General features: G+C 35.6%; 1 protein-coding gene across 3 annotated transcripts in view; it reads left to right on the top strand.

Annotated features, from left to right (window-relative positions):
- Positions 1-17,231, top strand: part of LAMA1 (laminin subunit alpha 1) — a 101,121-nt gene that overhangs the window by 75,441 nt on the left and 8,449 nt on the right. For all 3 annotated transcript variants that reach the window (XM_048938524.1, XM_048938525.1, XM_048938526.1), the window contains exons 41-58: positions 480-573; positions 1,781-1,897; positions 3,490-3,672; positions 3,980-4,134; positions 5,579-5,722; positions 6,512-6,645; positions 6,868-7,018; positions 7,574-7,698; positions 8,674-8,824; positions 9,957-10,101; positions 10,744-10,885; positions 11,932-12,046; positions 12,248-12,418; positions 13,086-13,237; positions 13,737-13,922; positions 14,426-14,579; positions 15,705-15,817; positions 16,842-17,031. In XM_048938524.1, the coding sequence (XP_048794481.1) occupies positions 480-573; positions 1,781-1,897; positions 3,490-3,672; positions 3,980-4,134; positions 5,579-5,722; positions 6,512-6,645; positions 6,868-7,018; positions 7,574-7,698; positions 8,674-8,824; positions 9,957-10,101; positions 10,744-10,885; positions 11,932-12,046; positions 12,248-12,418; positions 13,086-13,237; positions 13,737-13,922; positions 14,426-14,579; positions 15,705-15,817; positions 16,842-17,031 (2,622 nt within the window). The remainder of the gene's footprint in view (positions 1-479; positions 574-1,780; positions 1,898-3,489; positions 3,673-3,979; positions 4,135-5,578; positions 5,723-6,511; positions 6,646-6,867; positions 7,019-7,573; positions 7,699-8,673; positions 8,825-9,956; positions 10,102-10,743; positions 10,886-11,931; positions 12,047-12,247; positions 12,419-13,085; positions 13,238-13,736; positions 13,923-14,425; positions 14,580-15,704; positions 15,818-16,841; positions 17,032-17,231) is intronic.

The raw sequence follows: 17,231 nt of genomic DNA, 5'->3' as shown, positions 1-17,231 counted from the left end.
AGACAAATACATGATATTGCATTCACGTGATAGTGATCAAAATAGTCAGAATTATGTGTTTGTTTATTATTTTATCACATGCCGTCATATACACAGCATGAGTCCTCCTAAGCATTTTTCCAGATTTTCAAGATGGATAAATGGATTAAAAGAGCGCTTTAAGACCGGAATTTTCAAATATCTTAAAAGGGCTTAGTGCTGAGAATTTGGCCTTAGAACTGGAGCTAAAACTAGCAATGTTCCAAAAGGTAACAGAAAATCAGTAGCACTGTTCAGACTGGAATTTGGCAGGTTTTATTTCAATGTCATGCTCTTGAGCAAAACATTACAACTTTTTTATTTATTCTTAGCAAGGTAATAAATAGGATATTATAGAAGTGGTGAGAATGTTCATAACTTACATTAGATGTCTATAGGCATTTCAGTGTCTTCAGTTGAACTTCTGTCAATGAATTCCTGTTTTTTTTTTCTTTTTTCAGCCAGATGAATCTCTCAGTCTTCTTGGTAAAGACACTCTGCAGCTTAGCTCCAAAGTTCAGAATGAAGCTAAAAATCTGAAGAAAAAAAGTAACGGTTAGTTCTTTGGAGTTCACATTTACCTCTTCTCTTTCCTTTTCCATAGCCTGTCCTATGGTAGATTCATTTTTTTTCAAATGACCTTAAACTAAAGCACAGTATTGTGTATAAATATGCATATATATTTTTGTACTATTGAAATTAATGTTGTATTCAGGACTCATATATTCTACATTTTTGGGTAAGAATATAATTTTTCTTGGTAAACAATTAAAAATTTGATTTTTACTGTATCTACTTTGTCTCCAAGTAATGCTGTTTTTAGATGTCTGTTTTTCTGAATGCCGTGAATGAAGGCAGTAGGGATTGCACAGCAGGTGAAGGGCAAACATATTTCTTGAAGAAATACATTCATTCAGATTAATTTAACAAATCATGGATTACACTGTTCTGTAGGGTGATGTACTTAAATCATAATCATTTTTTTCCCGTTCCTTCTATATAACTGAGATACAGTAACAAGCTGGATTTTTTCTTTCTGTAAAAAGTGCCTTTTGGATCAGAGTCCCTCTATAAATTATAATATTCTTTTGGTTTGTTATCGCTCCAAAAAGATCAGCAAAGCTTTTGAGTTTGCATCATGGAAGTGCAAAACAGTTTGAACACGTACTTTGTTTAGGAGCAGAGTCCAACCCTAAGGGAAGTTTCGAACAAAATTGGACAGAATGTGAGTGCTTCACAGAGATAAATTGTAACCATAAAATGACCTTTGCTCTTGATATCAAAAGTTTTACACAAATATATACATCTTATGTAATTCAGATGATCTGAATACACAGTTTTTTTGTTCTGTATACTTTTATTTTTAGTGAGAGGATTCTACAAACATCTCAAAAATAATTAAAATAAAAACTATCTTGAATGGCTCCTGTTGTATTTCAAGAAAAATGTCAAGAACATCATAGAAATCATAAGGGTTCACCATCTTTGAATAATTTTAATCTATAACTCTGTCCTGACTATATTTCTGGTTTGAATTTGCCAGAAAGGATAACTTTGCACGACACAGTGCCCACAGGAGCTTATCTGAGCTTACCGCATTCAGTTTACATTTCTGTTTTTAAAATGAATTTTTTGTTAAAGAAGGACAAAAAAGTTCCATGTGCTTACATAGTGAATGTTTATTATCCCTGTATGTAAGACTCATGAGGATTGTGTCTTTTTTTTAAGTGCACAGAAAAATCACAGTTATTTCTTCCAACAGGCCTTTTATCTGAATTGAATGGATTGAGCAAAAAAATAGAAAAGATTCAGGAAAGTACTGTTAAAATTGTCAACCAGCTTAATGATTCCCTGTTGGCACTGAAAGCGTTGCCCAATGGTAAGTGAAATCAGTATTTATATACTCCTTACTGCAGAACATTCTAGTACAATCATACTACAGTCTTGTTTGTCATCTGATGGGAGAGACATAAGCAATAAACTAGACTGGAGACTCTTTTAGCCTTTTGCCTAACAAGGAATGTTTTCTGTTTTTTAGTAAGCCCCTAAAGCATAACTGAGTTTTGATATAAGACCTGTAGTTTGATTCTCATTTTACCCTGCTGTAAATCAGATGAGGATCTGAAAGCAATGGAATTACGCTAGTATGAGAAGGGAATGAAGTCCTAGAATATTTAACAGCACGTGGGGAGAAACTCTTAGATGAATCTGTGAGATTTTGCTTTCTTTTAATAGCTTCTTTCAAAATTGTTTGTATTGTGCTATGAAACTTACTTGTATCTAAATGTTTTCTTATTGTAAATGCTGAATTCATGTACCAAATTAAATGTCCCTTCTGTGTATTTGCAAAACAGTACAAATCCTTTAAAAACAAAACAAAAAAAAAACAAACGATATTTTGAATAAAGGAAAGACCTAGAGTTTGTGGAACTTAATAGAAAAAACTTATTTTGTATTGTGAAGAGAGGAGGGTATGATATACTTTACCAACTGTATTTGTTGTTTAAAAAGTAGAAGAAACTTCGTAAAGGCCTCCTGCATTGCTTTTACTCTATGACCAGATTAGAACATTAAGCACTAAAATACCTATTTTGTAGCTCAAACTCTTAACTCACACTAAAGAATGATAAGATTACGCTGGGTATTATTTGCAGGATGCTATCTGACATAAAGCCAAACACTGTCAATTAAAGTATCATTAAAATCTTAGGATGGGTCTCCTTAACTCACAGGTTAACATTGTTCAATTTCAGGTTTGCTTTATTTCTTGAAATAGTCCACTTTTTGTCTGGACAGAGATTAATGGATGGTGGTGTTGTCCTCTGCCTTGGGTAATGGATCCCTGCAGACCTAAACACAGTTTTCTGTGCAGTTGAGTCCCACTGTTCCTGGCATAGGGAGTGCAAGGGACAGGGTGAGAATGGGAGCAATGTGCTTAGTGTATACATGCTCATGGCCCAAAGCAGAATGTAACAGACCTGCCTGTTTTGTTGTACATTCTATTATTTATATATGTATGTCTTGTTTATATACGTATGTATTACTATTGTGTGCCTGCATGTTACACTGATAATTATATCCATTTCTATATCACCAACTTGTGAACATTTACTGTGTTTTTAGCTCAGGGCCATAGCTATGTCCATTTCTCAGCTTACTAACTAAGAGGAGTTGCAGCAACCTACTCCTGCACTCCAGTTTCACAGAAGTTAAAATTCCTACACTGTGAGCTAAGGGGCATTCAACAGCCAGGCAAAGTTAGATCATGGTCAATCTTGGTTTGGAGCTCCCCTCACAGACTGAATATAAAAAGAGCTGGAAACATAACTCTTAGTATGAAAGGAATGCAACTGGCAGCATTTCTAATGTTGTGATTATGTAAACAACTGTGTTGTTATTAAACAGGTCAAGCATTTATTACTCTATGAAAGCTGTGACTTTTTGAATCTGTGAACTGCCACTGTGTTTCAGGTACAAGGAAATACATGCTGGAAGTGAAAGAGCTGGCTGTATATGCAAACATCAGCACTATGGTGGGTTTAAACCACTTTGGGGATTTCAGTCAAAAGCTGCTGAATGCTTCATCTACATTGTCCCAAGTTAATGGCACATTGAGGAAAACCAGTGAGCTTATAATTGATTCATCAAAAGCTGGTAGGTTTACTGCTTCACTGCTCTCCAGAAATGTCACTGCTTGCAGAAGTAGTACTAATATTCAAGTTTAATAGGCATTAAAAATAAATCTCATAGACTGAAATATTCCTCCTAATTCAATAAAAATGTGCTTACTTTTCACTAGATCACTAGAGGAGACTCATGGAATGCCTTTAAGTATGCGTGTTCTTTACTCATTAAAATTGCCAAAAAAAAAATAAAATAAAATCAGAAACAGGCTTCGTTGGTTAAGTATTTTAATGTTTCTTTTCCAATCTACCTCAATATTCCATTTATGTTTTGGCAGTAATCACAGCTGAAAAACAAGCTAAAGAAGTTGAAGCACAAGCGAGACTTTTACTTGATAGACTGAAACCTCTGAAAACGCTAGAAGAGAATCTGAGCAGAAATTTGTCTGAAATTAAAGAGCTCATCAGTCAAGCCCGGAAACAAGCAGCATCTGTAAGTATCATCACTGCAGATTTAACTGGCTTCACTTTCACTTTTAACACAGAAAGTTGCTTGAGATTAAGAGCATAAAATTTACCTTGAAGGTACGTGGTTGTTCTGGGATCTCACTGAAGTTGTAGGGCACTGACTGATACTAAAATAGTTACTTGCAGGGCTGTTGGCGTATTTTATAGTTTTAGCTTCTTGCTTTCATCTATCGCTTGTGAGTTTTTCTGAACAAGGCAGTAACTTATTTTTAATATTTCTATTATTTTTTTTCTATTTCCTTTTGTTTCTTATTAAAATAACGGAATGAGAAGTGTTGGAAATAATTCATGGAGATACTTAATGAGAGGGAGACAGGTGAAGAGATGGAGCTGCCATGTGTTTAGGACAAGATGTTAATTTCTAGGCTTATTTTAGAGACTGATGTGAGAAGCCTCCATGCATCATCAAGTATAATGACAATTTTTTTAGTAAGAATGTGGATTCTGTCAATAAATTTGCCATGTATCCCCTACCATGTTGTTTTCTTTGCAAGAAGTTGCTGTGCATCCAGAATACTTGGAGATAAATAACATTAATTTTTTAAAGATCAGCTTCCCTCTTAAAAACAGTGTAAGTATAACAACTGTACTATGGGCCTCAGTGAAATCTGAGAAAGATATAAAATTGACTTCACACTCAGTGACTTCTAATATGTTCTTGACTTTAATGTGTGCTCACATTCCGTAACTTTTAGGGAAGTGGGCTTTTTTTGAAAAATACCTGCTTTCTGAAATCTTTCTGAAATCTTAATTTTATGGTTATTGTATCTTTGTTACAGTCTGAAGCTTAATGAATCCAGTGTAGAACAGAGGAAGTATTGTAAACTACAGAGGTTCCTAGAAGGATGATAAGAAATATAAGCAAAACTTTCTTTACATTTTTGAGAGTTCGTTTTCATGTTTTGTGGATATCTTTTGTTTTCTAAGTTGAAGTTTACTAGACAAGAGAAACTTTATATATCCATCTCACACATCTGCACACACGTGCATTATGTATTTAGTTACTACAGGTGTGTTCAATGAATTGGATGAAATTAAGGCTTCTCTGTTGTTAAATGATCAAGCTCCTTGGTGTGTCTTTATAATCTGATATTATTATAGTGGCTTTTACTCATATGTGGGCTTCTGACATAAGATTTATTGTTATTTTCTGTGGTATTTTGGATAGCTTTGTCTAATGCCCTCAATTTTTGTAATTGGCTGAGTATTTATTTCTTATCTATTTCTGTATCTTTTTTCCTAAGAGATTACGAGATTAAGATCTAACCCCTGTAACAATACTTTGGTCACATAAAAGTATCTGAAGAAATCTCTTGCACTGGTTGGTGAGAAACTAAGTACATCTTCTAGAAACATATGCTCTGTACACTGAGGCTTGTTTAGATTCTATTTCACCCTTTTATCCCCAGATTAAAGTTGCAGTATCAGCAGACAGAGATTGTGTTCGTGCCTACCAGCCCCAGATTTCATCTACAAATTACAACTCTTTAACCCTTAATGTGAAAACTACTGAACCGGATAACCTCCTTTTCTACCTGGGTAGCAATGGAAAGGTAAGTTTCCTGTATGCGTTCACTGAAGTTGATGATAGTCAAATACTTGAATGGCCAAATGTGTTTTTTTTTTTTCCTACTTCAGACTAAATACCCAAATGAGGCTTTAGATGATTCCACAGAGATCCTCAAAGATAGAGAACAAAAAACACCTGATTTGTTAGCTTGCTTCTTTGGCATGCAAAGAATCTGAATCTCTACTTTCCTTTTCTCATTCTCTACTTTAACTCAATTACCTTACACTGCATGATGCTTTTGTATAGCATGCTAGACTACATCAAGCATTTTGCTTGTTATCGTAAAGAAGGAATTTGACTTTGGCCCTTATGCATCCACACAGCTAAAGGAACATGATAGTGGAGTGTCACATTGCCTCCCTCTTCCTTCCCTCTGTACTTCTAATAGATACACAGCTGTGTGCATGTGTTAATGCATTTTCACAGACTTAATACTTTTTCAAACAGACAGGTAGGTCTGTTTGCATGAACTCAGGTATTTATACATGTCTACAGATGTGCGTGGAAACACTGTATCACATCTTGATATGTCTATTAAAAAGATATTCAGTTAGCTATATATGAGCTGTTTTTTTTATTTATTTCATTATATGTTTTTGTTTCACTCATCTTCTTTTGCTAAAACTATTCCCTAGGGTTTTGACTAAAAGTAACTCCAGTGAGGTAGGAACGGGAATTTAGACAGATTCTAGAAGTTACATGTTAAAATTAAATGCACTAAACAGAAACTTGTTCAATGTGATGTATTAAAATAAGGACTGCTTTTTTTCAGACAGACTTCCTTGCTGTGGAGATGCGACGTGGTAAGGTAGCTCTTCTTTGGGATTTGGGCTCAGGATCAACAAGAGTAGAATACCCTGATTTTCAAATTGACAACAACAAATGGCACAGAATACATGCAACCAGGTAGTTGAAGTGTAAATTGTATAAATACTGAAGGTTTAAAGGGGGCAATCAGAAATAAGTTCAGTGGAAACTGAATATTTGTTATTATAGAAACATCATAAACCATGCAAACTATCTGCCGAGTTTTTCAGTGACAAGATGTTTGTTATTCTTAAAAAGTTGATAGAATGCATTGATTAAGCTGGATGATTTCTAAAACCATTTATTATTTGCAATTGATAGGTTTGGAAAAACAGGTACACTCAGCATAGAGGAAATGAACTCCAATCAGAAGTCTTCACCTAAATCTGCAACCTCACCGGGAACAGCTAGTATACTAGATGCTAACGAATCAACACTAATGTTTATTGGAGGACTTGGAGGGCAAATTAAGGTTAAATTCTGCTATTGGCATTCTATGAAATGTTTTTATCATGTTTGAAATGCACCTTTCACTTAGTAATAATGGCATAAATTGGCTACGTCATAATGACTTGCCAGGCAAAATAAACATAAAGCAAAGACGCCATAACAATATTCTTCAGTAATCTGAAGCTAATTTTGTCTAGGAATTTTTACCTAAATTGTTCATCAGGGCAGGCAGTGTGTACATATATGATGCAAAGATATTGCACATGGAATTTTTTTTTTTTTTGGTTCGTTCTTCAATGGCTTCTTCTAGATTGCCATTTTTTATGCAATAAAGATTGTAAGTAGGTCAAGGCTGTAGTTACTTTACTTGCTGCAGAACAGATCTATTATGATTTAAATGGTAGTTGTTTACAGTTATGCTAAAATATGTTCTTTTACGACTTATATCTAACAAATTTAGAGTTCAATGGAAAAAAACCTAAAATTTAGCTGTTTAATTTTCAGGATACTTAACATTAGTTGTATTCATGAAGTTTTTGTTTTTTTTTTTTTTGTTTTTTTTTTTTTTTTTTTGCAGAAGTCACCTGCTGTTAAAGTAACACATTTTAAAGGATGCATGGGAGAAGCATCCCTGAATGGAAAATCTATTGGTCTTTGGAACTACGTAGAAAGAGAGGGCAAGTGCAGTGGATGTTTTGGAAGGTATTTTTGTCTTTCTCTTCTCTTTTCAAATAGATTTAGTCTTTTATATGTGTAACATATATTTCTGTTCCAGTAAAAAACAGTGAACTCAAACAAAGTGCAGTGTTATATTGATCATTAACTTACAGTTCTGTAAATGTTAATCTGGATGTGTCAGTAGTGTCAAATAATTTAACTGCGTGAAATTTTATCATTTATTAATGCCTACTTTTTTAGAAGAGTTCTATGGCTATGGCCTACTCTGTGCAGTAAAAGTTGGGAACTGCCTGTAAATCAAAGCATTCTGGAATATTTGCTTTGCAGTAATGCAGAGCAAGATAAAATTGTGATTTTTTTTCAGTAACAGTGTAAAGCACTCTTATTAAAAGTCCATAGCAAAACTGTAGCCACTGAGCTTGCTACCATTCCTGTAATCATTGTGAAAGGAGACTACAGTCAGTTCTATTTTTATATTTAAGGAATTGCAAAGAAATATGCTCGACTGTATTCCCTTTTGCGGAACGTTTCATGTAGAAACAGCAGAGGGTGCTGCTTGATTGTATGTGATATTTCCAACAAGTACTGTAGTGCAGGAAAAGAGGCTAATAGAAATTCATTATAAGTGCAATTACATAAAGCTTTTTTTATAAATGTATGACATGTCTAAATTTAGAGGGTGTCATAATTTCTTTCCCTTAAGAGATTGTTGTTTTCCTTTCATATATCAGAGAAGAACACTTTTTATCTTGTGTGCATCCTTCCCCATGGCTAAATTACTCTTGATATTCTATAATGAAAACGGTCTTTGGCTGGAATCCTTCAGTTATTCATAACACCACGCTTCAAATTGCTTTTCACGTTTCCTAATCACACTGCCTAGGGCCTGCACCAGCTGATCAAACTTTTCTTATTTTATGTTAAAATGACTGGAAAAACACAAATCCTCAGCTAACGTTTTAGTTTTTTTTTTTTTTTTTTTTTTCCCCCATTCCATAGCCCACAAGATGAAGACACTTCATTTCATTTTGATGGCAGAGGATACTCAGTTGTTGAGAAGGCACTTCGGTCAACAGTGACTCAGATAATAATATTCTTCAGCACCTTTTCACCTAATGGCCTACTTCTGTATCTTGCTTCAAATGGCACTGTAAGGAAAAGGATCACTCTTAAACTGTCGGAAACTGTGTTTAGAACACTTCATAACTCCTTACTTTCTTCTATGTCCACTTTCAATTTACATTTATTAAAACAAGTTATCATCTTTACACTGATTATCACCTGTGATGGACATCATGAGTAAAAGAATAAAAGACAGAGATCCTTAAGGTTACGCCTTAGAACAAATATTAACATGTAATGGAATATTTACATGCAATGAAAATAATTGCTTGTTTATTTCAATCCTGAGAGTAAAATTAAGGATAGTTTTAACTAAAAACAAGATGAAGAAGCAGCAGGGATGGCAAACTAGTTTTTTCTTTTTCCTGCTGGAGAAACCTTGACAGGATGTAAAATCTTCTGGAACTGAACTTGCAGAAGAATATATTATTGAATAGTCTTATTGAATTAAATCCATGAGATGTGAATTCAGCAAACTGAAATGAAAAACTCAGCTTCCAACAGCAGCGTATGCTAGTCCCATCTCCAGACCTTCATTGTCATGTCATGCAGTTTACCACCTACTTTTCCTGGAGGACAAAGCTTTGTTCAGATACAAATTGTTCTGGAGGCACTACATAATTCATTTGATTCATTATGTACTCACTGCCTGAATACATTGCACAATGATACGTGACTTAAATTTTACAGAGTAGAGAGGGCACTTCTAGAATGAAGCAGACTTTTTTTCCTTCTGTTGATGTGAATAAACATGTAGAATCTATTTGCATCTTGCAGAAAGAACATTATATTGTTTGGTTATTATGCTAACAGTGAAATCAAATTACTCTCAATCAAAAACAAAAAAATCAGTTGTGACATTTGTTGTTTAAACTTTTGTCTTCTGAGCAATCCAGCTTGCTGATTCATTTAAGTAAGACCAACAATAAAACAAAACAAAGGATATAAATCCTTTTATGGTACTTGGAATTTAATTTTCCTAAACATAGCAAAGATGGGCCTAAGAAATAGTCTACAGGAGTTACCAACCCTTTTTCATACACGAGGTCATACCTGCTAAATATGCATATTTCTGGAAGATTTTTTTTCCTGTAATTGAATCATTTTTTTTTTCTTCTTCTACTTCTTTTTTCTGTTTTTTCTTTCTTTTTTCCTTCCAGAGAGATTTCTTGTCCCTTGAGCTTGTTGATGGCAAAGTGAGACTGGCTGTTGATCTAGGCTCAGGACCTCTTGTTCTGACAACAGAAAATCGTTACAACAATGGAACATGGTATAAAATTTCATTCAGTCGGAACAAGAAACAAGGTAAGTTACAGGCTGAATAAACAGGTCTCTGTCCATCTACAGTCAGAAATATCTAGGGGTTCCAAAAGAAGCATCACCACAACCGAATCTGGACGCTTACAGAATTTCTTTAGCTGCAGCTTCTGTATTACTTTATTTGAAGTAAGATAGGAGAAAGACAGCAATGAAAATCTAGTGCTGTATTTGCCATGTCTTATAAAGAACAGGTAGTGCAGCAGATGCCAGAACACATATATTAATAGCTCTTAAACAATGAGAAATCTTTGTCTAAGTCTGTATATTAGGGAGCATGTGTTTTGCATTTTTTATGGAAAATTGTACAACAATTTTGGGGCTCATGATTGGAAAGTAATGCATTACAAGGGAAGTAATGTATTGCAAGTGATATATGTGAACAGCTGTAACATATTCTCAGATATATCTTTTCCTGTAGACCTTTCCAGATTTGGTTTTGGCAGAGAGAAATAAATGAGAATAGCAGAACAGCTGGAACTGCAATACATGTACTCACTCAAATAATGATAAGATTGCCTATACGTGTTTGACTCAATGAGTACATTTTCCTTTATTAGAAACAAGATTGTCAAAATAGAAGAATGCAAGTTAGTATCCTTCTCTAGATCTCAACTCTTTTCTTTGCAGGAATGCTGGCAGTCACGGATGCATATAACCTTAATTACAAAGAAACCAAGCAAGGAGAAGCACCTGGGGTTGCCTCAGACTTGAATCGCTCTGATAAGGACCCAATCTTCATTGGTGGGCTCCCAAGATCAAGGGCTGTGAGGTAAAGTGTGCATTCACTTCTACTCCTTTGCTATGACACTGCAAGCAGAGAGAAGGACTTTAACAAAATCTGATATTCCACTGATGTTAGTTGGAATCAGTGAAGTTTGAAGCCTTGCTTCAGACTTGGTTATCTGTTCCTCACCTTTAGGCTCTACTATGGGGCTTTTCAGAACAGTTTGGAAAGAGAACGGTGATTTCCACAGCAGCAGCTGCCACAGCAGCCTGGAACAATGCTTCTCTGACCTTTACCTGTATAAGCCTTGTGCTTTCCAGCTGTCACTTACGGACAAAATTACACTTCAGGTTGAGAGTTCTGCTTCAGAAAGGAATTCTTGTAATTTAGTTTTGAAACTTGTAACAGGTGTGAACTAAATGTAGTGTTGTTTTTTTTTAATCTGTTTATGCACATAGTTTATAGCTGGTCTCCAGTTAATACTTTCTGTATTGTACGTTCCTGCTGAGCTTGTGAAGCTACATTTCTTTCAGTGGCTTCATGTTGAAAGAAAAAACATGGTTGAAAGAAAGACTAATTAAATTATCTGCATTTCTTGACAGTAAAGTAAATTCCAGGACAATATTTATCTCTGTATATTTATTGCACTTGGATGCAAACTTGAATCTTAGTTGGCACTGCAGCATGTAAGGGATTATGGCAGGGAAAGTTTACATTTTTCTGACTTAAATATGGACTATTGTTGTCCTCCAGACTTGAGAAGTGAAAAACAATTGCTACATTTACTCTCACACAGAAGCCATCATGTTTTCAGCTGGAAATTCAACTGAGAGTTTTGGAAAATGGCCTGACCTGTCAACGCAACACTAACACTTACATGTTTCCATTTGGATACAGTGCTATCTGATTCTTTTTCAGATTGGAAATACCATCTGATTAGAAACCCAAAATAGCCCCCTTTTTACTTACACTGGGCTGTGTTCTTTTTCTTATTGAAGAGAGATGAATCTTTTCTTCCAGGAGGTTCCAAATGCTGTTCATTGGGGGGGAAAAAAAAAAGAAAGAAAGCCTTGTTTTGTCTTGTCTTTCAGGAAAGGTCTTAATAGTAGGATGTATGTGGGATGCATCAAGAATCTGGAAATATCCCGTTCAACCTTTGACTTGCTTAGAAATTCATACGGAGTAAGAAAAGGCTGTATATTGGAGGTAGGAGACTTGGAAGTTTTATGATCTGATTCTTACTGTTGTTGAACAATGAATAGTAATGTTTATGTAAGAATATAATCAGTTGAAATTGACTTGCCTTGAAAAATTCTAGGCAAAGTAATATATATTTGAAATTTTTTTTTCTTACTGGGTGCAACAGCAAGACAAAGTCAGTAATTATTTCTCTTATTTGTAAAATAGCCTATTCGTAGCGTGAATATCTTGAACAATGGATATATCGAGTTGGAACCTAAGTCCTTAAGTCCAGAATCAGAACTGATGGCAACTTTTGCTACAAAGAACAGCAATGGTATTATCCTTGCTGGACTCAGTAGGGGACTGGAGAAGCGACGGCGCAGACAAGCACATTTGGCAAGTACTGAAAACAAACACTTTTTAGTTTTGTTGTTGTCATTTGTACTTCAAAATATCGCATCGAATTTCTGTGACTCTAATTTGCAAAAAAAAAAAAAAAAAAAAAAAAAGAGCCCTGAGCTCAGAGAGGGTAGAAGGACAAAGAGTACAGAGATTGTAGCAGGATGGAGGTGAAGGATCTGTTAGCAGAGAACAGTTGCAAAGATCCAGACTAATTTTGAAACAAACAAACAAAAAAACCTGCACGTGAAATAAACACTGAACATTATTTTCCACTTTTGTTAGTCAGAATTACTTTCTGAAGCATTTGCAGTGAGCAAAGAACTCACATCTGTTCTAGAGCTCCTAGAATTCAGTGTTAAAGTGTTAGCAGGAATGTTAACCTGCCCTCCTCTATTCCCTTCCTCTAAGCAGGGGTGTGTGTGGGTAAAAACAATCCCCTGGACTTTTCTTGTGAGCAGAGAAATCTTTCATACCTTCTGTTAGAAGGCTTTGCGTTCTGTGAGATGCTGATACATACCTACTAGTCTTTCTGTTTCATTACAGTATGTTTAAAAGAAAGCTGGAGGTAAATTTTTCATACTATATTCTGTTTGAACAGTGATGAATGAGTGACAGAAAACTGAGTGGTAGTTAAAAAATAACTTTCTGATTAAATCCACAGCCCTTCTTTTCCATTATGCTGATTGATGGTCATCTTGCAGTGCATGTTAATGCTGGAGATAGAGCAAGTACTAGAAAAGTAATTCTTAGGTCTGCTAATGGAACATACAGTGACGGACAAGAACACTCTGTCATCCTAATTCGGAATAAGAGGTACATATGACTGCAAACAGTTCTACCTGTTTAATTATTGTATGCCCTTGTCAGATCACTGCAATCTTTGAGAAGCTGCCTTTGAGAGCTCATTAGGTGGAATATAATCACGTTGTGTTTTTCTGCTTTTACTGATGTGTTCTGATTTATATGGTAATTGTATACAGCACACAGCCACTGATTAAATTGTATTTAAAAGCTCTCAAAATCTCCAGGCAGCTTGGCCACTTGAGTGAAGTATGCTTAATAGTATTAGAAAAAAATAGAGCTATCAAAATAATTTGGAAAGTTACTCAACAAAATTCTAAGCTAAACTGTTAAGATAACTGTTTAGATAATTTTTATCTAAAGAAGGTCTTCTAGTTTTTTCTTCTGGGTGTTGAAGGAAATACTCAAGTTAGGGAATCCTCTTAAAACAGCATATTTCTTAGGATGAAAAGAATGTTTCTGATATGAAAAACCCTGAGGCCCTTGTTGAATGTTTTCTCTATCTTTTTAGAATCATAACTATACAGGTGGATGAAAGTAACCCCTCAGAACTGAGGCTTGGTTCATCAGCAGAAATGAGCCCTATGAACATTTCCAACTTCTATGCTGGTGGCATCCCTGCAGGAGAGGGCTTCTTTGGGCTAAAAATGGCTGGTTCCTTTTATGGCTGTATCAGCAATCTTATTTTTAACAAGGAGTAAGTCAGAGTGGTAACTTCCATGTTCTGGAAAACTGAACAGTAATTAGTAATTATATTTTGAAATTGCTCTCCTGACACTGTTAATTTGTCTTTTTTTTTTTTTTTTTTTTAACATAAGGCAAGTGTTATACTAATGACCTGGCATCATAACATGGAGAAAATGAATACTGATTATTAATAGCTACATTTACAAATAACAGTAAACATGTCCTTAATGTGTATATGGATGCTGTGCAAAGTACTGCTCTCTGTTATAGTTTCATCTGTACTTACAGGTCCTTCCAAGAATATTTTCTATTAATATTGTTAGATGGGCAGTCATTTGCCTGTTTTTTGTTTTTTCTTTGTTGTTGTTGTTGGACTTGATGACTTTAGAGATGTTTTTCCAATCTGAATAATGCTACAGTACTGTGAATCTTTCTGTTGTGAAAGACCTTGTGAAGTACTTTCCATGCTCTTGGGATTTCAGCTCTTAATACGTAGGTTTTTGTAAAACACAGACTTTTGGATTTCACCACTTCCATGAAGTATGAACATGTGGATATGGGCAGCTGCTTTTTGTCAGAAAAGCCTAAAACAGCCATGCAGCTAGAAGACATGGAGATTCAGGCTGAACTACCAATTCCCGTGAGGCCTCCTACAGATACAAAAAAAGTATGTATTTCAACAAAGCTCTGTTGCTTCTTCTAGGAAAGTACTCAGGTGAAAGTTGCATTTTTAGCTTTGTGGAAAATTTTCAAAACAAGGACTGTACGTATTTTCTTCTTCTGTGGTATGTAGTAGGAGTAGTCTAGTAAATGCTGATTTGAATTATTTCCTGTGGGGAAAAAAAATATGAGATAAACTTGTGAAGCAGTCAATTGGCCTTCTGAAAGGGAAATTTAGCTAGGTTTATCATGGTTCAGGCAGTAACACTGAAAAGAGAAGTGGAGTGAAAATCTTTCAGCAGAAGGACTTGACATTAACTATTATCTTCAGTAAGTTCTTGCCAAAGTATAATTCCATGCTGAGATTTGCACTGGCTGAGCAATTTAGCATTTCCATTTTCCTGGTCACACAGATACAGTCTCTGGTCTGTATCAAAGGGGAGGCTCAAGCCATCATAGTGAGACACAGCACCTGAATGCAGCTTGTATGGCACCTGTTTCCTCTCACACAGTTCCAGTTCCCAAGGCAGCATCACATTTTCCTCCTGCAGCTGCACATCTTCATGATGAAGTGTTTCCAGAGCATCTTGAAATCATTTTTATGTAGCAAAAGAAAGCAGGACTTTATACGTTTCATACAACTGTGGCTATAAAAAGAAATAAGCTGTCCTTAGAGCTAAAGTATGGCTTTGGCTCATACTCTGTTACTCAGCTCTTCATTTCCTAAATCGTAACAAAAATGTACATCTCCACTAAATGGGAAAATATTTCTGCTAAGTCCATAAGATTTTAACTGGGATCTTACTGTCTTCTAACATTCGTTAGAAAAAGGACTATCAATTAGGAGAAATGGTTAACGAATATATCTTGAACTATAAACATTTCTTAGAAGAAAAGATTGGTACTGTCTAGGAGAAATAGCTTAATGCTTAATCATTACAACTAGTCCTCTCTGAGCAAAATGGTGGCTTGAAAGGGTTAGGAGTTTAGCAAATTGGTATTACCATATATTTTGTGGTTATAGTGGGGCTCAGTTTTTCTTCTTACAAAGATCAGAATAAATATTTTGCCATTCAGCACTGCTGGCAAGCAGCTGATACTGTACTTCTTAATAAAGTTCCTTCATTAACAGGTAGCTTGTGCAAAAGATGAGCTGCCTGGTCATGTTCAAGGTGCCCATCAGTTTGGACTTGCCAAAGGCAGCCACTTGATGCTGCTCTTCAATCAGACTACTGTCAGAAAAAAGTGAGTATACTTTAATTGGACATGCGTATAGTGTGTTATTCTCTAATGAACTACAAGAAGTGTGAGGGTGGCTTTCAAGCAGAATCATTATGAGCTTTGAAAACAGCTTTTACCTCAATTCCTGTTATTTCCTCATGGAAGAAAGTATCACATCCACTGCATCAAAACGAAATGTCTCCCGCAGGTTTGTGGTCATGAGTTTATCAGAACTTTACATTCTCCCCCCTCCCTCCCCCCGAGTCCTTACTGGTCTCTGCTTCTTTGGGTGAGACAGATAACATCTTACCCTCACTGGATTTCTGCAATTGTACCTTCCACATCTGCTCCATTCCCAAGGTCACCACAGGAGCCAAGACTACTGGGAAGAATCGCTCTGTAGAGACTAATCTGTGACATGGTCTTTGCCAGTCTCATTTTTTTTGAGGCCATCAAAGCAAAGCCTGCAAGCCTAAGTTCTTTCAGCTTACATAGCCTTTGCAAGCATAGGGAAAAGAACCCTTTCCTTTCCTTAGCCCTTACGTTTTAACTACAGAATATAAGAACATTGCAGAAGTTTGATGCTATGCAGTCCTAACCTAGCATTTCTATAATATATAAATAGCTTTTATATGAATAACTTTTGGGGTTCCAGAGTGCAGAAACTACTCCTCTGTCTGAAGGCTGTCGTCTGTTCTCAGTCTGCCTATTTATATTCCATCAAGCCTGGCTAAAATAATGGGATCTGTTCCTTCCTTGGGGCAGTAGGCAAGCCTGCAGTCATAAACAGCTGAGCCTGTCCCTCTTAAAACCTGGCTCACTATATACTTTTCAAATTTCTAACAGGTACAACACTGACTTGTATTATGAAATATAGTATAGGTCATGCCTTCACAGAACATGATGCAAATTCTACTTTTCTGCCCTTTGTAATAAAAAAATGCTTTCATAATGTTAAATTGGTTGAGGCTGTTCTCTACCTCCTGAGCATCTTTTTGTGAGTGCAGAATAAAATATGTATTATTAACACTGAGTTTTTATTGTCTAGGCTTTCTGTCCAGCTGAATCTTAGAACCTTTGCCTCCAGTGGCCTGATTTACTACATGGCTCACCAGAACCAAATTGATTATGCAGCCTTACAGCTTCTTGGGGGACAGCTCTATTTTTCATTTGATTTAGGCAAAGGAAGAGCAGTAGCTTCTCACCCTGCTATTATCAATGATGGAAAATGGCATACGGTAGGTAGTCACCAATTTTGTACTCTGATGTTACTGGGATGTCTTTTCACTGCCTTTCTTGTATAATTTCAGTGTTGCAAGGGCAAACAGGTTTTAACTCAGTCATGAAACCATTCAGATCAATGCATAATTAATTCCTTTAAAAATTATCATCAGTGATGAATTGATTCCACCCTCCAAGATTCTGAGATTATTTAGGA

The sequence above is a fragment of the Lagopus muta genome, chromosome 3 (genome assembly GCF_023343835.1).
Source record: "Lagopus muta isolate bLagMut1 chromosome 3, bLagMut1 primary, whole genome shotgun sequence".
Classification (NCBI taxonomy): Eukaryota; Metazoa; Chordata; class Aves; order Galliformes; family Phasianidae; genus Lagopus; species Lagopus muta.
This window is presented reverse-complemented; position numbering and strand designations above follow the sequence as displayed.